This window comes from Emys orbicularis, chromosome 1 (assembly GCF_028017835.1).
Source record: "Emys orbicularis isolate rEmyOrb1 chromosome 1, rEmyOrb1.hap1, whole genome shotgun sequence".
Lineage (NCBI taxonomy): Eukaryota > Metazoa > Chordata > Testudines > Emydidae > Emys > Emys orbicularis.
In genome coordinates, this window is record NC_088683.1 from 96,982,728 (window position 1) to 97,010,546 (window position 27,819).

Sequence of the window (27,819 nt, forward strand, 5' to 3'; positions counted from 1 at the left end):
TTTAAGAAACCAAGGGCGAGCACCCCAAGAACAACCAATGCTTCCAGCACGTTTAAACAAGAGTGATTCCCACCATTTACTATGGTAAGGCCCTTTTTAAATAAACGTGAGACTCACTGTTTGTTTTCTTCACCAGGAGGTGGAGTCTTGCCATGCCCTTCCATTACAAAATCCTCATGTTCCATCTGCAAAGGCAAGCATTGCAGGTCAGAAATTGGTGAAGCAAAGTGCATGTCACCCTAACGTGTTCTTTTTCCACATATCACAACTTAATGTAGCCACTTTATTTCAGTGACTGGTCCAGAACAGACCATCTAGATTCTAAACAATGAATGCACACCTTCATTCCTCTTATTGTGGTATCATTCTACAGCACAATTTCCAGAATGCCTGTGTGCATAACAAAATAAGAGCTTCCGAGAGAGGAAGGATGGTTTAATGACTAAAGCAAAAGAGCAGTAGTTAGGAGATCTGGATTCTGTACCTGGCTCTGTCATGGACTTCCTGTGTAGCCTTGGCCAAGCACTTCATCTTTCTACTTCAGCTTCCCTATATGTTAACTGGGAATAAAAATACCTATCTACCTCACATCTTTAAGGATTAATTAACATTTTTAAAGGACTCTGGGATTCGGGAATGGAGGGTACTGTAAAAACAGAGTATGTTTTGTGAAAAATAACTTTTGTATTTAAAAAAAAAAAGACTTGTCCATATGCATACCACCACATACTGTAGCCAGCGGAAGAAAAAGCCTAAGTGAGCCGTCAAACAAATGTTGTTCCAGTGATAGCATAAGGTAGGCATTTCCTCTGGCTCTCAGGATAGAAGATTCAAGGGACACTAAGGAAGTTTTCTGTTTAATTATCTTATATTCTTCTCCACAATTCCAGTGTGTATTTTAAACCATTTCTTAGCAAGGAAATCAGAGCACCCAAACACTACATCTAATCATCATCAGTGAAACAATCACCATTCAATTACCTCCCTCAGCTAGAATTTCCTGCACTGGCAGCAGAATATTTCACCTTTATATGAAACCATACATAAATTTATTATATATAACTAGAGCCCTGCATGGATACAGGATTTGTATCCACATCAGATCTGTGATCTGCAAAAATGGTCCGTGGATATCCACATGCTCAGATATAAAGCGGGTATCTGCAGATTTACAGGACTCTCTATATAAACACCACTACATGCACATTTAGCAACCTTGCACACCATGTGAAGTAAGCTAGCCACGCTGCAATACTTGATATAGGCTTGTAGACACCATAGTCAGAGATGACAGATAAAATCAACTGAATGATACCCAAAAAAGAAACCTGTGATCCACTGTTTGAAACTGGGGGTAGGGGGAAAGAGCATTAATACAGGAGGTAAGGGTAATCTGCTTTGGTAGTTCTTTGGGGAAAAAAAACAGTAGGCCTCTCCCGATCTGTACCTCAATACTGTCGAGCAGTGACAAAAAAAAAAAAAATCACTTATGCGAGGCACTGTCTGAATATCCAAAGATGACATTTTACAGGGACAAGAGAAGCAACATTATTGTCTGGCTAGACAAGTACTCCTGAACAAGACCACAGATGCACTGTAAACGATCAATGAGCTATAAGCAAGTAGTGATGTCCAATAAACACATATTCCCAAACAAAACGTGTTTAAGATTGATACATATTTACATCAGTGACTATTTAAAACATTATCAAAACATTGTAGTTATTTTTAAAAAATGCTTGAAAGCCAGGAAATTCAGCACTGTAGTTTTGCAAACAAGCATAACTTCCATCCATTATGGAGTTTGGGGTCTTAAAGACCTATGGAATGGATGAAGGAGGTAGATACAGTAGAGTTTCTATTATTATAGAGCAGTGAAAGTTCTCTGGCACAATGTAACGGCACACAGAAGAAGGTATTCATATGCAATACAGAAACAAAAGGAGGGATTCTAGTATGTTTTTCTATATATGTTCAGGTGGATTGGGAAAGGTCTGTTGCCAATATGAGACAAGTCTCATTTTCTGTACATACAGATTTCAGGAGAGGGTTTGTGGTCTTGGAAATAAGTGCATAGTAATTTGGAGAGAAGGACTGGATAGATAGCACAGATATTTATATAGGGTCAGAGTTAAGCTAAACTGACATCTTTTATAAAATGCAAATTCACTCCTACAGAGGCCAATAGAAAGGAGCAAATTATGGCAGGTAAAATATAAAATGGAAATTAGGAGAGAAAAGTGGGAATTTGAAGAGCAAATAAAGACAAAAGAAAGACTTTAAATATATTAGAAGCAGGAAGCCTGTGAGAGAGAAGGAGTAAAATGAGCAATTAAAGGAAGGATAAGAACATTTCATAGAAGCAAAATGATTAGTTTTTAACCAAAGGAATGTTGGGGAGGTCCCTTTCTTAGACCTACTCCTTTCAGGTAATAAAGATGAGTGACAGTCAGAAACTGACATTTTAGAAAAGAGGAGGAATTTGCACAAATTCATAAACTAAACAGCAGCAAGTCACAAGGACCTGAACGTACTGAAAGAATTTAAGAATGAAATCTGAAGTGTCAAAGGCAGCAAATGTTGGAAGCTTAAAAGACATCAGGAGTGACCTACAACCATTGAGCATTACTTCAAGTACCAGGAAAATTGTTTGAAATTGTAATTTAAAATAGAATTATAAAATACCTAGAGGTGTCTGGTATGATAAGGGACCATTTCTCTAAAGAAAAAAAATCAGGCCTTTTTGATACATTAAAATTCTCTGAGTATGTCCACAAGATAATGGAGAAAGTAGTGCCTAACAATTTATTTGGAATTACAAAAATCCTTATGCAAAGTTTCTCACAAGAAGCTATTAGAAAAATTAAGCAGTCATGGAGTGAGAGATAAAGTACCAGCACAGATGAGAAACTGGCCAAGAGACAAAACAAAGTAGGAATAAATAGTAAATAATATAGCAAAAGGTTAAAAGTAGGATGCCCCACGGATCTGTACAAGGATAGGGGTTCTTTGATATAAACTGAATATCAATCAACTGGAAAAAGGGGTGAATAGGGAGGTGACAAAGTTTGCAGATGACATTTACTTAGGTGAGTCAAAACTAGAGAAAACTAGGGGGGAACTTCAGAGGGACCTAACAAAGCTGTGTGAGTGGGCAGCACAGTGGCAGCTTCAATTCAGTGTTGAAAAATACAAGGTAGTACACACAGGAAGGAACACATTACAGCAGTAAGAAGAACAGGAGTACTTGTGGCACCTTAGAGACTAACAATTTTATTTGAGCATAAGCTTTCGTGGGCTACAGCCCACTTCATCGGATGCATAGAATGGAACACACAGAAAGAAGATATTTATACATACAGAGAACATGAAAAGGTGGAAGTAGCCACCAGTGGTTCTTAACCTGGGGGTGCGAGACATGCCAGATTTTTTTTAAAAGGTAAATCATTGAAAACACAAATTAAGCACAGGCACATAAGTACAACTACTTTGTTTCATCAAACCTATGTATTTATTAACATTACACTTTTTTTAATGATTACTGTAATATACAAACAAAATATATATCTAGGTTTAAGGGGTGCGAGAACATATTTTTTAGGTTGCAAGAACATATTTTGAGAACCAAAGGGGTGCAGGCTGCAGTAAAGGTTAAGAACCACAGCATTTTAAATTAACTGGTCAGAAAGAGGACTTCCACTTCACTGTAGAAAGCTCAGTGAAAATCTCTGCTCTGCATGCTGCATAATCAAAAAAGCAAGACAAATATTAGGCTGCATAAAGAATAGTCTGGAAAGCAACACTGACATGATTGTAACATTATGTAAATCAATGGTATGCCCTCTTCTGGAATACTATATTTAGTTCTGGTCACTCAATCAAAAAAAACCAAACCATAGCTGAAATAGTGGGAGTTTAGAGACACAATGAAAATGTTTAGAAGTACGGGAAAACTTCCACATGATGAAAGACTGAAAACACTAGGATTGTTTTTCTTCTCTCAAAACATATGAGACACATGAGAGAGAGAGACAGAGAAAGAGAGAGAATAATAAATGGTGTAGAGAAATTAAAATGGGTGCCACTTTCTGCCACCTCTCAGTACAAGATGACATTCAATTATATTGAAAAACCACCAATTTAAAATAGAGAAGGAAATTATACATGGTGTAAAAAATAACTTGTGAAATTCACTGCTACAAATATATCATTGAGGCTATGTGCCTAGAAGGATTTTTAAAAGTTAGATATTTCATATGGATGAGAACAATCATAGATACGTTAGAGATGATTAAAAAAATAGAAGGGATAACTCCCATGCTTCAGGGCATAAGCAAACCTCTGAGAGGGGCTAGAAAGGTCTATGAACTGGTCATTCCAGTTATTTGGTAGGTGGTTTCTTGGATCTTTCTCCAAAGCATTTGGTACTTACTACTGGCAATGGTTGGATATAAAATACTGGACTAGGCAGACCGCATGTCTGATTTGGTCTGGCAATTTTATGTTCCTACATAGTTTGCAAAACCTTGGCTCCAAATTTCTTAGCTTTTGAACAACTGCTTTTTGAAATAACATTTTATGGACATTTAACTGGTTATATTTGTAACCTTGAAATTTCATTCTACTCAAAGTGACTGTTAAAAAATAAGGCATTATGGAATTCCAAATTTGTGGTTTTCTAACAATTCCAGATCAAATTTACTCCACAAGTAAAATATTTTTCCTCCAGCCCACTCACTGTACCTTTATGGCTTATACATCATTGCTAGTAATTCTGGCAGGCCATATGCTGCCCTCCATTATATCTGCCTTCAATTGGGATTTGCACAAAGGTAACTGAGCATATAATTTAAAAACAATGGAGTTGTGCACAGGAGACTGAAATTGGAACTTTGATTATGCACAAAGCTAGAAGAGACTCTTGTTCATATCCTTATAGCTGGGATGTTTCTGCGGGGATGAAAGGTAGTAAAATATCTGTCACCAAAGCAGACCAACAGCATTATGAATACACACAGGGGACAGATGTGTTCATTCTATTTTAATAGAGCTTTGTCACTGGATTTCCTATGTTTTAGACATTATTTTGAAACAGATCTGTGAAAGCTTTGTTTAGGTTTTATTTTCACTATAATAAATTCCTGCAACCCAACTAGTTCAGCTGGTGGAGCTTTTAAATTCCACAGCATATGCATGACCAAGGGAAAGAAGTTGTATCATGCACTCTGGCACCCAATAGTTATATCTGCTGTGGTGTGAACGTGGAGGAGGTGCTTACCTTCTGTCATTGAAAGGGTGAAACAAATGGAATGGATAAGGATGGATGCACAAGGTATGCCATTTCCTCCCTTGGGTTACAATTGGCTGAGGGCAGGCTTCAAGACTCACCCCTCCAAGCCTCCAAATCCCACCCACAGTCCCATGTGTCCCCACTCACTCTGCCTCCTTTTACTCCCCAGCAAGCCTCTCAATATCCTTTTACTGTGCCCTGACAATGCCAAGACCAGTACTTATGCCCTCTCCTTTTAAGGAAGCTGGAGCCCAGCCTCCTTCCTGTGCTTCCATGATATGATGTGATGTGATTTGTGGCAGCAACACACCTACCATTTGAATCCATACATAATAGTGCATTCTAAGTCCTCAGCCTATTTTGTCTTGCATGATAGGCAGGGAAGGAAAATTGTCTTGGAGTTCACAGAAATCAAAAGATTCTGTGATCTTTTTTCTCTCTCTTTTTTGACTTTGATGTAACAAGTGCCACTGTCAAAGGTGCAGAGTGAATGGGGGTCTTGGAAGGGGAGGGGAGTGGTGGGAAAAAGAACAGGACTGAAGATTTTACAAATGCTGCTGCTAAAGAAGCATAGTCGCATCTACTCCACCCCCAGAGGAGTGAGAAGCAGGAAAGGCACAGGAGCTGGCGGAGGCATGGATTTTCTCCTAACAGGGCTGCGGGGGGAGTCATCGATTCTAAGATCTGGAATCTGAAGACAGTACATTCACCGCTTGTCCTTTATGGCAAGAGGTATGGGTGCAAGCTTGAAGATGCCAGCAGCCAAGGAGATAGGACTTCAGGTAGCTGAGGCAAGATATTAATAACCTGCTATTTTTAGGAAAAAAGTGACAAACTTAAGTCTAGCATTCTGGTTACTTTAAGACTATTGTCATAATGAAACCAATTTTTTTAAAAACATAAAAAGTTCAGCTGTCAGTGCTGATCTAAAAGATGTAACCAAAACAAGTTCTGCTAGAGACGGATATTGTTTTTCCAAAAGTTTATTTCATATGAAACTTTAAGCTACCTACATTAGTTCTCATTGAGGGAGAGAAATGAATAAAATAAATCTGAAGTTTTTAGTCCAAGTTGTTGCAGACAGAACGTACCAAAAACATAAGAAAACTTCAACAGTGAAAGATTACATTTTCCCGAACTCTGATGTTTCTAAGACATCTTTTTTCCAATTAACCTCAACATCTTGCAAAAAGAAATCTCCTAAATCTCTACTTTAGAGAGCATATATGAGAAATCTCAACTGGAAGGGCTGTTTTCAGAAGAACTTGAGGAAGGGATAGTTGTTAACAAACAAACACAAACATTAGGCTTACAATGAAAAGCTATTTAATCAGCGGAGACAAAATAAGGATATCTGAATAAAGAGAAAAACATATATTCTTACATATAGTTAAGGTTGCTTGCAGAGTTCAATAAAAAAAACAACAATTGTTCCCACTCATTCACCTCTTTAAAACGTCCTCTTATAAGGCTCTAATTTTCCATGGAGGAAATCTGTTCAACCACTTGCATTAAACAAGTGGATGAAAGAGTTTTGAAAAGGTTTTAAGACTTTTCAGGCAACAATAGTTCAAAATCATATGAACCGAAAGCTTCATATTTGACCTATCACTATATCTCTATACCACAGGTACATTTGATAAACATTTTTAAGAGTCCAGCAAGCAAACCGCTGCTGAAGTTTTACATTTGTTTTAATCTAATCAAGCTCCAAATTTTATAACCTTGTCTACAACATTGAGGTTTCTCTCAAATTCTCCTACTGTTGCTCTAATACCAGTGCACTTCCCAGGCACTAGCAACAGCAAGAGTGCTATTGTAGATGGGCCACCAGTATTTTCTCTACTGCATTACTCAGATCTGCTCTGACTAAAATGTCAGCAACTGGTCACTAGTGCTCCTTCTGATGCTATCACTAATGGAACTGCACCAGTGTTAGAGGAATAGTGGAAAATTTTGTCAAAAAACACCATATAAATTAAATAAATAAATAAATTAATGGAGATATGACATCTCCTAGAACTGGAAGGGACCTTGAAAGGTCATCAAGTCCAGCCCCCTGCCTTCACTAGCAGTACCAAGTACTGATTTTGCCCCAGATCCCTAAGTGGCCCCCTCAAGGATTGAACTCACAACCCTGGGTTTAGCAGGCCAATGCTCAAACCACTGAGCTATCCCTCCCCCCAATTCATAAGCTGTATATAGATACAGCTTATGAATCATCATAAAGGAGAAGAGGATATTGGCATATTATCTCCACCTGGCCTGACCAGAGGCCAAGCCAAGGATATCTTGGATAATCTACACTGGGGAAAGAGTTTTGTCTACACTAACATTTCCCCCCACTTTATTTGCCTAGCTTTGGTGGTAGAAACGTTGAAAGCACAATTTTAGACAAGTACAAGCATTTTCACTCCCATATCATCTAGTAGTGCCAGACCAAAGAGGAGGGAGAATTTCCAAAAGTTCTCAGTGTAGATGCATCCTCAGAGGGTGCATCTACATTAAAATAATAACGTAAAATTAGTTCCAATACTATGACAACCAACAACAGCACAGCTACACTAGTGCTAAGTTGCTAGTATAAACGAGATTCAGACACTGGATAATACTTAGTCCTGCCATGAGTGCAGGGGACTGAACTAGATGACCTCTCAAGGTCCCTTCCAGGCCTATGATACTATGATTAACCAGCATATTAACAAAAGCTCATGCAGAGCAGGTTTTCATGACATGGTGGCAAAAAAAAATGCGCAAGTCCTGTCTATACTACAGCTTTGGTCTTCCTATTATTAGTGAAGCTGTACTATAGCTGGCACTTGCTGTAATATAGGTACTAATTTTTCTAATGTGAACAAGACTGAGTATGGCTCACGGAAACAGACATAGCAAAATCCAAAGGTGAGTGGGTTAACATCAAAACATAGTGGGAAGAAGGATTGTGTAGTGGTTATATCAAGGACTAGAACTTTAGGTTCTCCCTCTAATTCTGTCACTAACTCACCATGTGATTGTGAGCAAGCCACAACTTCTATGTCCCACCTCTAAAATGGATACGTTACTACTTACCTACCATACAAGACTACTAAGAGGCTTAATGTTAAGCACCTTGAGATCCCTGAATGAACGATAATCGAGACTCAGGGCTTCACAGTGCTGTGCAGATAAGAAGACAGTCCCTGCCCCAGAAAGTTTACAGTCCACATTACTTAAGTGCAAAGTAATATTATACTGTAAAAGTTTTCCATTATCCACTAAATTGGTTAATTTAGAAGCTTTTTGATTTTAAATTAACTAGAGTTTGAATACCTGGAGAAGACACTTGAAAAGCTTCAGTGTCGAGGCTACTTCAGATAGCATTCAGTAATATTTCAGGGAACCACTTCCACCCCCCCCCCCCCCCCACAAAAGGCACAAAAAGTGTGCTGACTATGAGAGCCTGTAAGGAAGAAGACCCACCATTTCCTGCAGCCTTCACAGATGACACCCTCTTCTCCATTAACATAATAATTAACTATTATTATTGTATTTCCTTGGAGTCCTAGACATGGACTAGGACCTCACTGTGCTAGGAGCTATACAAAACACACAACAAAAAGATGGTCTTTGCCCTAAATAGCTTACAAGCCATTCTCTACACATAACATTTCTTTACTTTAGGGTGGATGGATGCATATATTTTGTTAGTATAAAAAAGACATTCACAAACTCAAAATGCGCAGCTAAAGATGACCTCATTCAAATCAGAAGTAATAATCAAGACCTTAACCATTTCACAAGAATTTTGAAAAGAACCTGGCCAATTTAGTACCATTCTATCTACCTAAAATTCTCTCTGTATTTTCACTTGGCTATTTTCTTCACTTCCCTCCTAAACACTGTTATATCACGTTTTCTTGAAAAGAATAACAGTGCCATAATCCATCCCTGAGATGGCTGGATTCAACAGTGGGTGACCAATTCATATTGCTTTGGTGTTCTTGTGGGTGAAGTGTAATTTATAACGTAATCACCACCATTTTTTGCGGAGTGCATTCCTGTATACATGCTGCCTTCTTAAGTAAAAACAAACAAACAAAGCTTGATGAATATTTGTCAAACAAATTATCTGATGACAAGAAAAAGTCCTCTAACATAGGATACATCTACACTGCAAAACAAAACAAAAAACCCACAGCAGCGAGTCTCAGAGACTAGGTCAACTGACTCCAAGCTCATGCTATGGACTAAAATTAACAGTGTAGATGTTCCCATTCAGGCTGGAGCCTGAGCACTGAGACCCACCCCCCACACGGGATTTCAGAGCCTGAGCAGGAACATCTACACTGCTATTTTTAGCCCCATAGAGTGAGCCAACAGTCAGTTGACCCACCCAGGCTCTGAGACTCACTGCTCCGGGGTTCTTTTTTTGGGCACTTTTGGTTTGGTTTGGTTTTTTGCAGTGTAGATGTAGTCACAGTTACTGTTGCACATTTTCTTTTCAAATGGTCATGCCTAGGTTAACTTACTACTATATATAATGCATTGCAGAGTTTGCAGTTAATTATAACTATTAAATAACTGTTTTCATACTCATGGCCTGAGAAAGCCAATCACCTGTGGAGAGCAGAGAGCTTTGATGCAAGGGCATGATCTTTTGCAGAACGTAGATTTTCATTTTAAAAAATAAATTTCACAGCTTTAAAGTTGTGACAGTTATGTCAACTAATGTTAAGTGATATACTTTTGCCTTCCTAAGTTTGCAGAGATACAGTTCCTGTGCCTCTAGTGCTGCTCAGTTTTACCAAGCTGCAGCAGAGTGAAAGCAGATCAATCTTACCAAGTTTTCATAGAGGCTACTCAGTACTCTGTGGACAGCTATGATTTTCAGGTTTCAGAGTAGATTTTCAGGCATCTCAGCTGGACACCCAAAAAATGAGGAACACCCAACCAATGGCCACTTCTAAAACTGTTGGGCAAATCATTAGACCAGCATCACATGGGAAATCTGTGGCAAAGTCAGGGCTATAACCCAGATCACACAGGTCCCAATGCAATGCCTTAACCACAAGACAATTCTCTCTCTCTTTTTCTGTAGCCTCTTGTGCCTCATTCATTATAAAACCTTATCTCTTTCACCATCCAACTGAGGCACCAAATAAGCAAAGGGGGGTCCCTATAGAAAGCAGTATGTGATCATGTAATTAATATGCACATGCACAAAGGAGCAGACTTAAGGTTGTACAGGAATTCCCCAATTTCTGACTACTTCACTTTGCAACCTAACACAATGTTCTTTTAATGTAGATTTTTGTATGGAATAATCTGTTTTTAAACACACACACAAAATTATAAGGGAAGAGGTAGAGAATGAGATATAAAGCGTGGATGAAAGAGCAGGAAAAGAGGAAACAGACACTAAATACAACACCGGAAAAGAAATATTGATCCTCTATAACAGTGGTACTCAACCAACAGTACATGTACCCCTGGGGGTACATAGAGGTCTTCCAGGGGGTACATCCACTCATCTTGATATTTGCCTAGTTTTACAACAAGCTACATAAAAAGCACCAGTGAAGTCAGTACAAACTAAAATTTCATATAGAATACTTGTTTATACTATACACTGAAATGTAAGTACAATATTTATATTCCAGTTGATTTATTTTATAATTATATGGTAAAAATGAGAAAGTCAGCAATTTTTCAGTAATAGTGTGCTGTGATACTTTTGTTTTTTTATATCTGATTTTGTAAGCAGGTAGTTTTTAAGTGAAGTGTAACTTGTGGGTTCGTAAGACAAATTAGATTCCTGAAAGGTTGAGAGACAATGCTCTATAAGAAGAAAAAGTGAACCAAGGCCAGGAAGAGAAATAAGTTTTTATTTTTTATAATTTCAATGGATAACATTGATGTTTATTTTTATGCTTTTTTAATTTTTATTTATTTAAATTTTCACAGTTGCAAGAAATTATGGGGGAGGTCAGACAATTATTTAATGACAGTAGACAGTGAAATTAAAAGATTAAAGCTTTATAACCTTTAAAACACAAATTGTCAATGTCAAAACATACAGAGTAAACAACCTTAAATCAATTTATAATAAGTTATCAAGCAGCATTTTTCTTACTTTGCCTAACCATAAGTTTCAATTATTACTGATCGAAATATTTTGTCAATGTGTGTGAATTATGAAATTGATGTTTACTAACATTTACCAATAAACATCTAATCTTTCCAAGCCTAGAAATGAGGTATAACTAGACAGATGTAAAAAGTGACCTTTTAAGTAATTTAACTGAAAGCTGACTGACAATGTTACAATTCAATACAGTAACTCCCCGCTTAACGTTGTAGTTATGTTCCTGAAAAATGCTACTTTAAGCGAAACGATGTTAAGCGAATCCAATTTCCCCATAAGAATTAATGTAAATAGAGGGGGTTAGGTTCCAGGGAAATTTTTTTCACCAGACAAAAGACTATATATATATATATATATATATATATATATAGACATATTCACAGTATAAGTTTTAAACAAACAATTTAGTACTGTACATAGCAATGATGATTGTGAAGCTTGGTAGAGGCGGTGGAGTCGGAGGGCGGAAGAGGGTAGGATATTTCCCAGGGAATGCCTTACTGCTAAATAATGAACTAGCACTCGGCTGAGCCCTCAAGGGTTAACACATTGTTGTTAATGTAGCCTCACACTCTACAAGGCAGCACGAATGGAGGGAGGAGACACATCGTGTGAGTGAGAGACAGAGACACACACAGAGAGTGTGTGTGTGTGTGTGTGTGTGTGTGTGTGTGTGTGTGTGTGTGTGTGTGTGTGTGTGTGTGTGTGTGAGAGAGAGAGAGAGACACGTGTATTGACCCTTTAAGTACGCTGACCCCACTCTAAGTACACTGCCTTTTTAAGTAGATCAGCTAGTTGAGACAGCAGCTGCTGACAGCAAGCTCCCTCTGTCCTGAGCCCTGTTGTGTCCCCCCGCGCCACTCTGGGGAGATAAAGTACAGGAGCGGGGCGCAGGAGCACCTGACATTAGCACCCCTTTTCTCCCTCCCTCCTCCCCCCCCCCCCCGCATAGCAAGCAGGAGGCTCCCGGGAGCAGCTCCAAGGCAGAGGGCAGAAGCAGCACACGGCAGTGTGGGGAGGGACAGCTGAAGCGCCCGGCAATTGATAGCCTGCTGGGCGGCTGCCACACAGGGAACTTAGGGGAGCTGATAGGGAGGCTGCCGGCCCACCCTGGTTCCAAGCCACCACCAGCTAGCTCCAATGGGCTGCTCTTCCTGCAAGCAGTGTACAAAGCAGGTGGCTGCCAAACAATGTTATAAGGGAGCATTGCACAACTTTAAACAAGCACGTTCTCTAATTGATCAGCAACGTAACAACGTTAAACAGGATGACATTAAGTGAGGAGTTACTACTGTACACTACACATCTATTTTTTTTCATTTACACTGCTGGGGTCATAGCAGCAATGGTATTTTTCACCCTACTTAATAGGCTTAGGTCTCAGGCTAGTAGGTGTCAAATTTTTCAAGCCCTGTTCAAACAGTTGGCCAATCTGGTCATGTTGAGCCTCTCAGATGCTTTTGATAGCATGGACCATGAGTTGTTGCTCTGGTGACTAGTAGATGTAGCTGGGCTCTGCCTTCCAGCAGTTCAAGTCATACCTATAAGAATCAGTCAGTGATAGTGGACAGTTATTTGTCATCACTGAAGGACTGGATATACAGCATCCCTCAATAATCTATCCTATTCCACAGGTTTCTGAATGTCTGTGGTTTCTTGGCTAGATCATTGTAATTTGTTTTACTTTGACACTTCATTCTAGCTCATGAAGATCAAGGTCGATATCTGTGGTTTGGGAAGATGGTGCAAAAGAGAGCGCAGAGGAGGAGGGTGAAGGATAGTGCAAACAATCTGGCAAAAAGGAACAGTAGGGTCAGAATCAAAAGGAAGAAAAATAATTTAATATTAAACAAAGTCCAGAAGCCTTACCTCTCTACTCTCCTTCACCTGTATTTTATCTATGTAGATGGCAAACATTTTGGGAGAGACAACTGAAGCTTTTGGCGACCATGTGATTGCTGGATGTGTAGCAGAATTCCTTAGAGAAAACGCTTCATAATTTGTTGGTCTTTCATCCTAATATGCCTGTACCACAAAAGCTGCCAAAAGGCATCTCCAGACCTCCGCAAATGCCTGAGAAGATGGGTTTTGTAGCTTGCCTGGCAGATCTGGCAGACCAAAGAGTGGGGAGAGGATTCCAGAGTGAAGGGTCCTACACAGGTACCTACTGGCAGCTCCCTCATGTTCAAGTTGAAGTCTTTCCTGGTGTGGGATGGGGAAGAAGGGGTCTCTTGGATCATTGGTTTTGGGACCAGGCTAGAGCTTTAAGAGGTACTTAGGTGCTTAAGTCCAGTTATAGGAACCACTGCAATCCCCATAACTCCCATTCAGCTGCTGCCTCGCCCTGCAAAAGCCTAAACTCGCCTGTGTCTAAGCCTTTTTCTTCCAGGCATGCACACTGCTATCTCCCACTTAAGCCCCAGAGCGATTCACAAACTGCGAAAGATAGGCATTCAGCTGCCCAAGCCATGTGCAGAGGCCTGATCCCATAACCAGCCTCTGAGAATACCTAGTGGTTTATGGAAAACAGACCTGCCAAATTCACATATTTTCTTTTGATGAGATTACAAGTTTGGTTGATAAAGGTAATAGTGTTGATGTAGTACCAGATGGCATTTTGATTAAAAAAACTATATTGGTACAAAATTAACATAGCACACATTAAATGGATTAAAAACTGGCTAACTGATAGGTCCCAAAATGTAACCGTAAAAAGGGAATCTTCATTGCATGGGTATGTTTCTAATGGTGTCCTGCAGTGGTTTGGTTCTTGGCTCTATTCTATTTAACAGTGACCTGGAAGGAAACATGAAATCACTGATGAAGTTTTCAGGTGACAAATATTGGGGGAAATGGCAAATAATGAAGAGACAGGTCATGGATAGTCAGATTGGGATCACTCGGTAAACTGGACTCACCTGAGGGGCAAGCAAACAATATGTGTTTTAATGTAAATGTATACATCTAGGAAAAAAAAGAATGTAGGCCATACTTAGAATCCCCCATCTTGTAACTTATCTGGGAAGCAGTGACTCTGAAAATGGTAGCTAATCAGCTGAACATGTGAAGCTGTGGCCAAAAGGGCTAACACAATCCTTGGATGCATAAACAGGGGACTCTTGAGTAGAAGTAGAGGTTGTTTCACCTCTGTAGTTTGCACTGGTGTAACTGCTGCTGGAATACTGTGTCCAGTTCTGGTGTTCACAATTCAAGAAGGATGTTGATAAAGTGGAGAGAGTTCAGAGAAGAGCCATGGGAATGATTAAAGGATTATAAAACAACCCATATAATGACAGGCTCAGGGAGCTCAATCTATTTAGCTTTAAAAAAGGGAATGTTAAGGGGTGATTTGATCACAGTCTGTAAGTATCTACATGGGGAATAGATGTTTAATAATGGGCTCTTCAGCCTAGCAGAGAAAGATACAACATGATCCAATGGCTGGAACTTGAAACTTAGATAAATTCAGACTGAAAATAAGGCATAATTTTTTAACGGCAAGAGTAATTAACCACTGGAGCAATTTACCATAGCTCATTGTGATTCTCCACCACTGGTAATTTTAAAATCAAGACTGGATGTTTTTCTAAAAAGATACACTTCAGGAATTATTTCTGGGACATTCTATGTCCTGTGCTGTACAGGCCAGACTAGATTAGTGGTCCCCAAACTGTGAGGCGCAGAGTAACGGCAGGGAGCACAGGGAGGGCCAGGCCAGCCCCCACAGGGAAGGCAGGGAGTGAGCGCAACCCAGCCCCGCTCCACCTCTGGCCCGACCACAACTCCGCCCCGGAGGGGAGGGGGCGCAAATACATTCCATTACTGGGGCGTGCGGGGGGGGGGGGGGTGCGAGAGCAAAAACGTTTGGGCACCACTGGACTAGATGATCACAATGGTCGCTTCTGACCTTGGAATCTATACTGAGTTTTGTAATCACAAAATTCAAGTTATTGCAATCCCTTCCTATCATGGCTTCTTCCTGCTTGTTCAGAATGTAGCAGGACATTTCCTCATTAGTCTGAGCAATCAGGATCATTTTACATCTAACCCATAAGCTTTAATTTCCTAAAAACTGGCAGATTAAGATGGAAAAATTTTTAAAGACTTTTACCATGCGGGTTCTGGTTATATTCAAAATCACTTGCTTGAATCCTGCTGTAATGAGTATCTGAATTTTGACACCATCTTTAATTGACAGCGTGCTTTTGTGAACTCTAGGATGGAGAAACTGCTCCTCTCAGTCCTCAAAGTCTGATTCAGCCCATCCTTCCCCCTTTTTTAAACTCTGGGCACCTTGCAGGAGTATTTAGAGTGCCACCTCCTACAAGTCATTATTTCATTATCCAGTGCTAGCTTAATTTTGGAGGGCAGGGCAGCCATATAAGCCACAGTTCTTCAAGGCTTGTAATAGTCATTTCAAAGTTGCACTATGGCTATGTCTACACTACGAAATTAGGTCGAATTTATAGAAGCCGGTTTTATAGAAATCGGTTGTATACAGCCGATTGTGTGTGTCCCCACATAAAATGCTCTAAGTGCTCTAGTCGGCGGACCGTGTCCACAGTACCGAGGCTAGCGTCGACTTCCGGAGCATTGCACTATGGGTAGCTATCCCACAGTTCCCGCAGTCTCCGCCGCCCATTGGAATTCTGGGTTGAGATCCCAATGCCTGAATGATGCAAAACAGTGTCGCGGGGGGTTCTGGGTACATGTTGTCAGGCCCCTCCTCCTCCGTCAGAGCAACGGCAGACAATAGATTCGCGCCTTTTTACCTGGGTTACCTGTGCAGACATCATACCACGGCAAGCATGGAGCCCGCTCAGCTCAGCGTCACCATATGTCATCTGGGTGCCGGCAGACGTAGTACTGCATTGCTACACAGCAGCAGCAGCTAACTGCCTTTTGGCGGTAGACGGTGCAGCATGACTGGTAGCCTTCATCGGCGATCTGGGTGCTGGCAGCCGTGGGGCTGGCAGCCATAGGGCTGCATTGCACCAGCCCCTTGCCTTTTGGCAGATGGTGTATTACAACTGGTAACCGTCGTCATCGTACAGCAGTGGCTGGAACTCCGTATGTCCCCCAGTCCCCCATCCCCCCAGTCATATTCTGCTGCCTTCACACTGATGATGATGGCTATCAGTCGTAGTATGCTATTTTCTGCCAAGCGCCCAGTATTTTCTGCCAAGCACCCAGAAGATGCCGAGGGCTATCAGTCATGCTGCACCGTCGTCTGCCAGCTTAAGATGTAAAAAATAGATTTGTTCTGTATTCATTTGCTTCCCCCTCCCTCCATGAAATCAACGGCCTGCTAAACCCAGGCTTTTGAGTTCAATCTTTGGGGGGGGCCATTCTGTGTGACAGTTGTTTGTTTCTCCCTGATGCACAGCCACCTTCGTTGATTTTAATTCCCTGTACCTGTACGCCATGTCGTCACTCGACCCTCCCTCCCTCCCTCCCCCCCCCGGTCCGTCAGATACTAGTTTCGTGCCTTTTTTCAGACCAGACGCCATAGCTTGCACTGGGATCATGGAGCCCGCTCAGATCACCGCGGCAATTATGAGCACTATGAACACCACGCGCATTGTCCTGGAGTATATGCAGAGCCAGGACATGCCAAAGCAAAACCAGGACCAGCCGAGGAGGCGATTGCAGCGCGGCCACGAGAGTGATGAGGAAATTGACATGGACATAGACCTCTCACAAGGCACAGGCCCCAGCAATGTGGAAATCATGGTGTTCCTGGGGCAGGTTCATGCCGTGGAACGCCGATTCTGGGCCCGGGAAACAAGCACAGACTGGTGGGACCGCATCGTGCTGCAGGTGTGGGACGATTCCCAGTGGCTGCGAAACTTTCGCAGGCGTAAGGGCACTTTCATGGAACTTTGTGACTTGCTTTCCCCTGCCCTGAAGCGCCAGAATACCAGGATGAGAGCAGCCCTCACAGTTGAGAAGCGAGTGGCGATAGCCCTGTGGAAGCTTGCATCGCCAGACAGCTACCGGTCAGTCGGGAATCAATTTGGAGTGGGCAAATCTACTGTGGGGGCTGCTGTGATCCAAGTTGCCAGGGCAATGAGAGACCTGGTGATATCAAGGGTAGTGACTCTGCGAAACGTGCAGGCCATAGTGGATGGCTTTGCTGCAATGGGATTCCCAAACTGTGGTGGGGCCATAGACGGAACCCATATCCCTATCTTGGCACCGGAGCACCAAGCCACCGAGTACATAAACCGCAAGGGGTACTTTTCAATGCTGCTGCAAGCCCTGGTGGATCACAAGGGACGTTTCACCAACATCAACGTGGGATGGCCGGGAAAGGTACATGATGCTCGCGTCTTCAGGCACTCTGCTCTGTTTGGAAAGCTGGAGGAAGGGACTTTCTTCCCGGACCAGAAAATAACCGTTGGGGATGTTGAAATGCCTATCGTGATCCTTGGGGACCCAGCCTACCCCTTAATGCCATGGCTCATGAAGCCGTACACAGGCAGCCTGGACAGTAGTCAGGACCTGTTCAACTACAGGCTGAGCAAGTGCCGAATGGTGGTGGAATGTGCATTTGGACGTTTAAAAGCGCGCTGGCGCAGCTTACTGACTCGCTCAGACCTCAGTGAAAAGAATATCCCCATTGTTATTGCTGCTTGCTGTGCGCTCCACAATATCTGTGAGAGTAAAGGGGAGACATTTATGGCGGGGTGGGAGGTTGAGGCAAATCGCCTGGCCGCTGATTACGCGCAGCCAGACACCAGGGCGGTTAGAAGAGCACAGCAGGGCGCGGTGTGCATCAGAGAAGCTTTGAAAACGAGTTTTGTGACTGGCCAGGCTACGGTGTGAAACTTCTGTTTGTTTCTCCTTGATGAACCCTCCGCCGCCCCCCCCCCCCCGGTTCACTCTACTTCCCTGTAAACCAACCACCCCACCCTCCCCTCCCCCCTTCGAGCACCGCTTGCAGAGGCAATAAAGTCATTGTTATTTCACATTCATGCATTCTTTATTAATTCATCACACACCTAGGGGGATAATTGCCAAGGTAGCCCGGGATGGGTGGGGGAGGAGGGAAGGAAAAGGACACACTGCAGTTTAAAACTTTAACTCTTATTGAAGGCCAGCCTTCTGATGCTCGGGCAATCATCTGGGGTGGAGTGACAGGGTGGCCAGAGGCCCCCCCACCGTGTTCTTGGGCGTCTGGGTGAGGAGGCTATGGAACTTGGGGAGGAGGGCTGTTGGTTACACAGGGGTTGTAGCGGCAGTCTCTGCTCCTGCTGCCTTTCCTGCAGCTCAACCATATGCTGGAGCATATCAGTTTGATGCTCCAGCAGCCGGAGCATCGACTCTTGCCTTCTGTCTGCAAGCTGACGCCACCTATCATCTTCAGCCCACCACTTGCTCTGTTCATCCCGCGATTCAGCCTGCCACCTCTCCTCTCGTTCATACTGTGCTTTTCTGCCTCCACGCATTCTGCTGTGCTCTGTCAGCGTGGGAGGACATCTGGAGCTCCGTGAACATATCATCCCGCGTCCTCCGTTTTCTCCTTCTAATCTTCACTAGCCTCTGTGAAGGAGAAACATTTGCAGCTGGTGGAGGAGAAGGGAGAGGTGGTTAAAAAAGACACATTTTAGAGAACAATGGGTACACTCTTTCACGTTAAATGTTGCTGTTCACATTACACAGCACATGTGCTTTCGTTACAAGGTCGCATTTTTCCTCTTATATTGAGGGCCTGCCGGTTTGGTGTGAGAGATCACTCACGCAGTGCCAGGCAACAGATTTCGGCTTGCAGGCAGCCATGGTAAGACACAGTCTTTTGGCTTTTTTAACCTTCTTAACATGTGGGAATGGTTTCAAACAGTAGCGCTCTCATTTCCCATACCAAGCACCCGTTGGGTTGGCCATTTAAAATGGGTTTGCAATGTAAAAGGAGGGGCTGCGGTTTCCGGGTTAACATGCAGCACAAACCCAACTAACTCCCCCCCCCCCCCCAATTCTCTGGGATGATCACTTCACCCCTTCCCCCCACTGCGTGGCTAACAGCGGGGAATATTTCTGTTCAGCAGAGCATGAAGGGGCACCTCTGAATGTCCCCTTAATAAAATCGCCCCATTTCAACCAGGTGACCGTGAATGATATCACTCTCCTGAGGATAACAAAGAGCGATAAGGAATGGATGTTGTCTGCATGCCAGCAAACACCGGGACCATACGCTGCCATGCTTTGTTATGCAATGATTCCAGACTACGTGCTACTGGCCTGGCGTGGTAAAGTGTCCTACCATGGCGGACGGGATAAGGCAGCCCTCCCCAGAAACCTTTTGCAAAGGCTTTGGGAGTACATGAAGGAGAGCTTTCTGGAGATGTCCCTGGAGGATTTCCGCTCCATCCCCATACACGTTAACAGACTTTTCCAGTAGCTGTACTGGCCGCGATTGCCAGGGCAAATTAATCATTAATCATTAAACACGCTTGCTTTTAAACCATGTGTAATATTTACAAAGGTACACTCACCAGAGGTCCCGTGTGCCCTCAGGGTCTGGGAGCACGCCTTGGGTGAGTTCGGGGGTTACTGGTTCCAGGTCCAGAGTGCTAAACATATCCTGGCTGTTGGGGAAACCGGTTTCTCCGCTTCCTTGCTGCTGTGAGCTATCTTCCTCATACCCCGAACCCGCTTCCCTGTGTGTTTCTCCAGTGAGGGAGTCATAGCACACGGTTGGGGTAGTGGTGGCTGCACCCCCTAGAATGGCATGCAGCTCCGCGTAGAAGCGGCATGTTTGCGGCTCAGCCCAGGACCTTCCGTTTGCTTCTCTGGCTTTGTGGTAGGCTTGCCGTAGCTCCTTAATTTTCACGCGGCACTGCTGTGCGTCCCTGTTATGGCCTCTGTCCTTCATAGCCTTGGAGACCTTTTCTAATATTTTGCCATTTCGTTTACTGCTACGGAGTTCAGCTAGCACTGATTCATCTCCCCATATGGCGAGCAGATTCCGTACCTCCCGTTCAGTCCATGATGGAGCTCTTTTGCGATCCTGGGACTCCATCACGGTTACCTGTGCTGATGAGCTCTGTGTAGTCACCTGTGCTCTCCACGCTGAGCAAACAGGAAATGAAATTCAAACGTTCGCGGGGCTTTTCCTGTCTACCTGGTCAGTGCATCTGAGTTGAGAGTGCTGTCCAGAGCGGTCACAATGAAGCACTGTGGGATAGCTCCCGGAGGCCAATAACGTCGAATTCCGTCCACACTACCCCAATTCCGACCCGCTAAGGCCGATTTTATCGCTAATCCCCTCGTCGGAGGTGGAGTAAAGAAACCGGTTTAAAGGGCCCTTTAAGTCGAAAGAAAGGGCTTTGTCGTGTGAACGTGTCCAGGCTTAATTCGATTTAACGCTGCTAAAGTCGACCTAAACTCGTAGTGTAGACCAGGCCTCTGTCCAAGATGATGTACCACTACAACAAAAACATGAAAGGCCACCTTCCAACACAATTAAAATGGGTCACACTAAATAGAGGGTCCAATACAATAAAGGGTCAATACAATAAAGGGTCAGAAGAGATAGTAAATGTGGCTCAATGGTTCTAGTGAAAAACATTTATTTTTTCAAACAAACAAACAAACAAATAAATAAAGGAGGAGGAGGAGACTTGCTAAAAGCAAGTCCCCACCCTGGAGCTCACCATAACAAAAGCAGAATTTGGCTGCTAACCTGTTCTTGTCACCAAACCAACAGCTCCTTTCCCTCCCATTTAGTCTCTTCCAGAGCATCACTCCCTCTCCAAATTGAGAGGTTCTCCATATATGGCAGCTTCCTCTTATTGACTGTCCCCTAAAGCAAGCATTTCACTGCACACTGGTGCAATGTCCACACATGAAGTATCAGATATTAGAAATGAAAAGCCGTGCTAGGTCATCTAGGCCACATCCACTTACATCAGGGGTGGCCAACCTGTGGCTCAGGAGCCACATGCGGCTCTTCAGAAGTTAATATGCAGCTCCTTGTATAGGCACCGACTCCAGGGCTGGAGCTACAGGTGCCAACTTACCAATGTGCCAGGGGGTGCTCACTGCTCAACCCCTGGCTCTGCCACAGGCCCTGCCCCCTTCCCACCCCCTCCCCCTCTCCTGTAGTGCCCTCGCTCCTTCCCCTCCCCCCCCCCAGCCTCCCACATGCCATCCATGAATCAGCTGATCGGGAGATGCAGGGAGGGGGAGGCGCTGGTTGGTGGGGCTGCCGGTGTGTGGGAGGCACTGGGAGCGGGGAGGAGGGAGCTGATGGGGGGCTGCTGACGTATTACTGTGGCTCTTTGGCAATGTACATTGGTAAATTTGGGCTCCTTCTCAGGCTCAGGTTGGCCACCCCTGACCTATATACTCAATGCAAGATATACCATGGGAAACAATTTCCTAGTGCTCCATCTATACCGGTTTTAAATTACCCAGATTTTGTGATTTCCACCACTCCACTTGGGAGACTATTTCCCAGCATAATAGATGGCACCACTAAGAAACAGTCACTGATACTCAACCTATATTTTGTTTGCTTAATTTAACTCTATTAATTCTTATGCACCTTTTACCAGCCTAAACAATTTTTGCAACCTGTTTACAGACCCTTCAAATTACATTTCAGTTTAGTTTTTGTTTGACAAAGCTAGACATTTACAGCAGCCCTTTCAAAATCTTTCCTCAAATTTATCCTGACAGTACCTTATTTAAGGTTATAACAATTTTATCATCTTAGTCCACAGGAGTCTTTTCATATGGTAGGAACATCAAACAGACTCCCCCCTTTGCTGCCTTGGAAGTCTAGCTTTTTAAAGCCCTATATAGTGATTGGCCAAATTAATGAAAGCACCATCTTTGAATTTCACTTGACAGAGAAAATATCATAAATCTCACAAGAGCTGAACATAGATTCATAAATTCTAAAACCAGAAGGGAACATTGTGACTATCTAGTCTGACGTCCTGCATAGCACAGGCCACAAAACTTCCCAAAAATAATTCCTAGAGCAGATCTTTTAGAAAAATACCCAATCTTGATATAAAAATTGTCCACGGGGGAGAAACCACCACAACTCTTGGTAAATTGTTCCAATGGTTAATTACTGTCATCAGTAAAAATGTATCCTTTGTTTCCAGTCTGAATTTGTCTAGCTTCAACTTCCAGCCATTGGACCGTGTTATACCTTTTTCTGCTATATTGAAGAGCCCATTATTAAATATTTGTTCTCCATGTTGATACTTAGAGACGGTAATTAAGTCACCACCTAACCTTCTCTTTTTAAGCTAAACAGATGGATCTCCCTGAGTCTCCCAAAATAAGGTATGTTTTCTAATCCTTTAATCATTCTCATGACTCTTCTCTGAACTCTCCCCAATTTATCAACATCCTTCTTCAACTGTGGACACCAAAACTAGACACAATATTTCTCACTGATGCCAAATACAGAATAAAATAACCTCTCAACTTCTACCTGAGATTCCTCTATTTACGCATCCAATGATCACATCTGATCTCTGGCCACAGCATTATACTGGGAGATCGTGTTCCACTGATTACCAGCCATAACCCCCAAATCTTTTTTAGGATACAGTCCACATCCTGTAAGTATGGCTTACATTCTTTGTTCCCAATGTATACATTTACATTTAGCCATACTAAAATGGCTATAGTTTCCTTGTGCCAGTTTACCAAGTGATCTAGATGATTCTGAATCAGTGACCTGTCCACATCATTATTTACCACTGTGTGTGTCATCTACAAATGTTATAAGTGATGATTTTATGTTTTCTGCCAGGTCATTGATAAAGATGTTAAATAGCATAGGGCTAAGAACTGATCCCTGTGGCACTCCACAGGAAACACACCCATTAGATGACAATTCCCAGTTTTCAGTTACATTTTGAGATCTATGCAGTGTGTTGTAGCCGTATCGGTCCCAGGATATTAGAGAGATATGGTGGGTGAGGTAATATCTTTTATTGGAGCAACTTCTGTTGGAGAGAGAGACAAGCTTTCAAGCTTACCCAGAATTCTTCTTCAGGTTTGAGAAACATACTCAGAGTGTCACAGCTAAATACACAGTGGAACAGATTGTTTAGTATAAGTAGTTAACATATTTCAAGGGACCACTGAAGGTGAAGTGGCTTGTTAACACACCTCCAGTCCTTGGGAAGGTGGGAAAAGGGAGGGTTGTTAACGGGTTATAGATTGCTTTAATAAGCAATAAATCCTGTCTCTCTATTCAGGCATGATTTTTAGTGTCTAGCAAAGTTATGAATTTAAGCTCCCAGGCTCATCTTTTGAAAGTGTTGTGCAGGTTTCCTTTGAGGATGAGGACTGATAGATCAGATATAGAGTGATCACTTTGTGAAAAGTGTTCACCCACAGGTGATATGGTATTTTTGTCCTGGATGAAGTGTGCACTGGATGAAGTACACCACATGTTGCAACGGGCACATGTAGGACCCATGGATCTTGAAAGGTGTGTTGTGAGGGGTGATTATCATTGTAGCAGTTTTTGAGTCTGTTTTTCTAGGCAAGGTCTGGTGCCACTTTGAGTTGGTTTGTCCTGATCTGTGGGAAGCTTGTTTCTGATGAGGAATTTGGAGAGGTTGGGTTTTTTTTGTTTGTTTGTTTTTTGAAGGTTAGAAGAGGGGGTTCAGGAAAGGTTTCTTTCAGGATAGGGTCCCCATTGAGTATGGGTTGTAGCTATTTGATGATAACCCCCCTCTAGTTCCAGTGTTGGGTGGTAGGTGACAAATAGGGGTGTGCAGTTGGAGGGGGTTTTATTTCTGTATTGAAGCAGGTTCTCTCGGAGTATTTGGGTAGCAACTCACCAAAGAGAGCAGACAGAGGTCTTCCAACCAATTCAACTTCTTACAAAAAAACAAAAACAAAACCAGCCAATTTTGAAAGAATTCTGTTTGCTGAAGAGACCTAGCATTGAAAAAAGTCATTGACTCAAAGGAACACACCTAGAAAAAGGCCAAAGAGAAGCACTAGTGAAAATGAAGTAAAAGCATCAATTCTCAGATGTCTGAATGACATCAGGAGCACATGAATACAGCTAGAGGCCTTACATGTGTAGCATCAGTTACTGAAACACTAAATGAAAAAACAGGAGAACTAAAGAATTATAAAAATTAAATGGAAAAGAGTGAAATAAAATGTGATAGGGAAAAAAGTGAGAGAAAGCAAACAAGAAAAGACTGAAGCACCCCAGTGATATTAAAGCTCATTTCAGACCTCAACCTGCTCCCACTGAAGTTTGCTCCAATGGAAGCAAAAGCAGACATATATACCTCAAAGTCAATTTTCATGGTAATGTGATTTCATGTCCTCATCACTTACTAATGTCAGAAAGACTCAAGCAGATAAAACTCTTCTGCAGAATTTCATTTTCCAATTTATGCCCTCTGAAGTGTTATTCATAGTTTGAAATGCATGCATATTTACTCTTAAAAGTGACCTGCTACAAAAATATATGGCGAGTGATTCTATTAACGCCATAAGTGGCATGCAGTAGAAGTATAAACTAATATCATATAAAAAGTCTGCTGGCCAGCACTGGGTTCATTACCCCAAAATACACCATATTCTGGGATGTCACAGATATCGGAAATGCTCTTATAGCATTGAACCAGCTTATCAAATACCGCAAGTCACATTTTTCCTATGTATGTGAAACGTGTGCGAGTATGTATAAAGTTTAAAACTGACTTCAAAATAATACCATCTGTGAAAAATGTAACTTACTGCACTTGGTCTCTTATGTGCAGGATTATCATTACAACAGAGTTTGGGGTATATGAGAGAGAGAGAGAGAGAGAGAGAGACACCAACATGATGTATTCTGTGGTGCTAAGAGTGAACAGTTACTTATCTTATTATAACTGTGGTTCTTCAAAATGTAGTCAGTATAGAGCCCATCATAGGTGCTCATGTACCTTGTGCAAATGAGACCGGAGTCTTTTGACCAGCAGTGTCTACAAGGAACATGCATATACCTGGGTACCTCCTTGTGCTCCTTTTTGAGGGCATAAAGGGCAGAGAGGCTGAGACCCTCCCTCAGTTCCCTTGCAATTCGAAGCCTGTGGTGTTGAGGACTCCTCAAGCTGGGACAGAGGGTGGGTTGTGGGATCCATACTAGCAACAATCTCTCTCTCTCTCTCTCTCTCTCTCTCAAAACAAAAAAACAAAAACAAAAAACCACCCACCACAAGCCCACAGTTACTGTAGGGTAATCAACCATTCATTCTTTGAATGTATCGGTGCGGATCCCACTGTATAGTAAATGACGGGCAAACAATATCCCTTCAAGACAGTGGGAATGAGGAGTTCCAGTTGTATCAATGATTATAGTACTGCTATCCCAAATTTGGCATTAGCCACTAAGTCAAAGACATAGTATTTGACAAGGTCACTGGGTTACTCCACATTGCCGTCTTATAAGATTTCTGATATTGACACATTCCTCAAGCAGGTGAAGGAAGGTGCGTGCACTCTGATTGAGGGAGCCTGTATGTTTAGTGGGAGAGATACACGAACCAGCTGATAAAAGAGTGAGAATGTTATCCATTTTGATATTCTCTGTGAAGAGATGACTTAGTCTTTAGAATGCCCAGCTATGCCAATAGTCAATGATTTGGGCATATCAATATAATAAAAGCAAAACCCTGGAAACATTGAGTATGTGAAGTTTCTTTTCTCTCATTGCAGAGTGTGGTTTTGGGAAAACAGTTAAATTGATTGACTGGTTTAGATGAAAATCTTAGACCACCTTAGGAATGAACTTCAGGGGGGTGAAGCTTCAGCATTACCTTGTTCTCATAAAATGTTGTATTGGAGGCCTGGCTATAAGCACCTGAAGCTCTATCACTCTCCTGCCTGAAGTGATAGCCACCAACTTCAGAGTTAGATGGTGCAGGAAACATTTTGACCGAGGCTTGAAGGGAGGTTCCATAAGTCTCAGGAGGAACAAAGTAAGGCAGGAGCAGGTTCCCTGACTGGTGAGTAAAATTTAGATGCCATGGGATGAGAAAAAACCATGCATGACTGCAGAGGCAGGCGGTAAACTGAGAATACCATTGAGTGGACTTTATAGCTAAATGAAAGACCAGCTTGCTTTATGTGTCACAGATACTCGAAGATCTTCAGTGTCTAAGCCAGGGCCTCCCATAAAGAACTTCCATTTAGAGGAGCTTGACTGACTGGTAGATATTTTCGTACTCTGAAACAGACTTTCCTGGGCTTATAGGGAGTAGTGTCTATCCCTGATGCTGTTAGGTCTAGTGACTTTGGATATGGATGGAATATCTAGCTACGGTCCTGCAAGATCAGGTTCAGAGGGTCTGGAAACTGGATCAGAGGCTGAATGAACATTTTTAAGAGATCTGTCAGTCAGAACTGCCTCAGCCAATGACAATGACTATGGTAATTCCTCTTGATCTTGGAGATCACCCTGGAAACCAGGGAAATAGGTGGAAAGGCGAAGAGCAGGCCTGTTCCACTGCAGGAGAAAAGCATCTGGTAATTATCCTGGTCTCAGTCCACCTCTGGAGCAGAAGTTCTGACATGTGTGTTGTCCTTGGTCTTTCAGTGGGAATCCCCAAAGGTGGAATATGAGCTCCATTATAGAACCGTGCAGGGACCAATTAAGGTTCGTCACAGATTGCCTGCTCAGGAAGTCCCACGACATGAAGTGCTTGGCGGTCACCTCGCTCTGATGGCACCAAGTCCAGAACCCGATGGCTTTGTTTCTTTTTGTAGTGCTTTTGTCTGTGAAGATTTGCACTATTGAATTTCAGAGGACAGATAGGAAAGAGCAGTTTGGTAGCCCTGAGCTTCAGGATGTCCATATCTTGTAGCTCCATATCATCCAGGGACCAGTTCCCTTGAATCTATAAGAGGTCCGAGTGAGCTCCCAGCTTGCTCATGATACATCTGTGAACAGTGACTTGGTCAGGGAGAGGACTGAAAAGGAGGGAAATGTTTGTGGGGTCTCTGTGCATTTGTGGGGTCCAACCACCAAGCCAGCTCTGCAATGACATGCTGGAGCACTGAAACATTCCTGTCTCCCAGAACAGACTGACCTGACCCAGAGTTGGAAGGAGCAACGTGAAGTCTAGCAAGCTCCAACATGTAGTGTTAGGTCACATGTCAGCGAACACATACAAGACAACTACATACTGTCTCAGTCTATCAGTTGAAGGAGAGCCTGTAACAACTCAAACCTGTCCTCAAGCAGATAAGCCTTTTCTGATCTGGAATCGATCACAGATCCTATGAATTCTACATTATGGGATGAGGAAAGATGATTGTTCATAGTTCACTAGGAGGCCCAGCTGGAGCAACAGAGAGAGAGTGCATTCCAAGCTCACTGCTGCCTCCTGCTGTGATCTGAGCAGCCCGTCGTCTAGGT

The 27,819-nt window shown here is 42.7% G+C and overlaps 1 protein-coding gene across 2 annotated transcripts in view; it reads right to left on the reverse strand.

Moving 5' to 3' along the window:
* TNRC6B (trinucleotide repeat containing adaptor 6B) overlaps nucleotides 1-27,819 on the reverse strand; it is a 221,655-nt gene that overhangs the window by 153,355 nt on the left and 40,481 nt on the right. Inside the window, exon 5 of one of the 2 annotated variants that reach the window (XM_065423816.1) lies at nucleotides 118-185. In XM_065423816.1, coding sequence (XP_065279888.1) covers nucleotides 118-185 — 68 coding nt within the window. Of the gene's footprint in view, nucleotides 1-117; nucleotides 234-27,819 lie in introns of those variants that run through there. The other variant, XM_065423807.1, reaches the window with a different exon arrangement.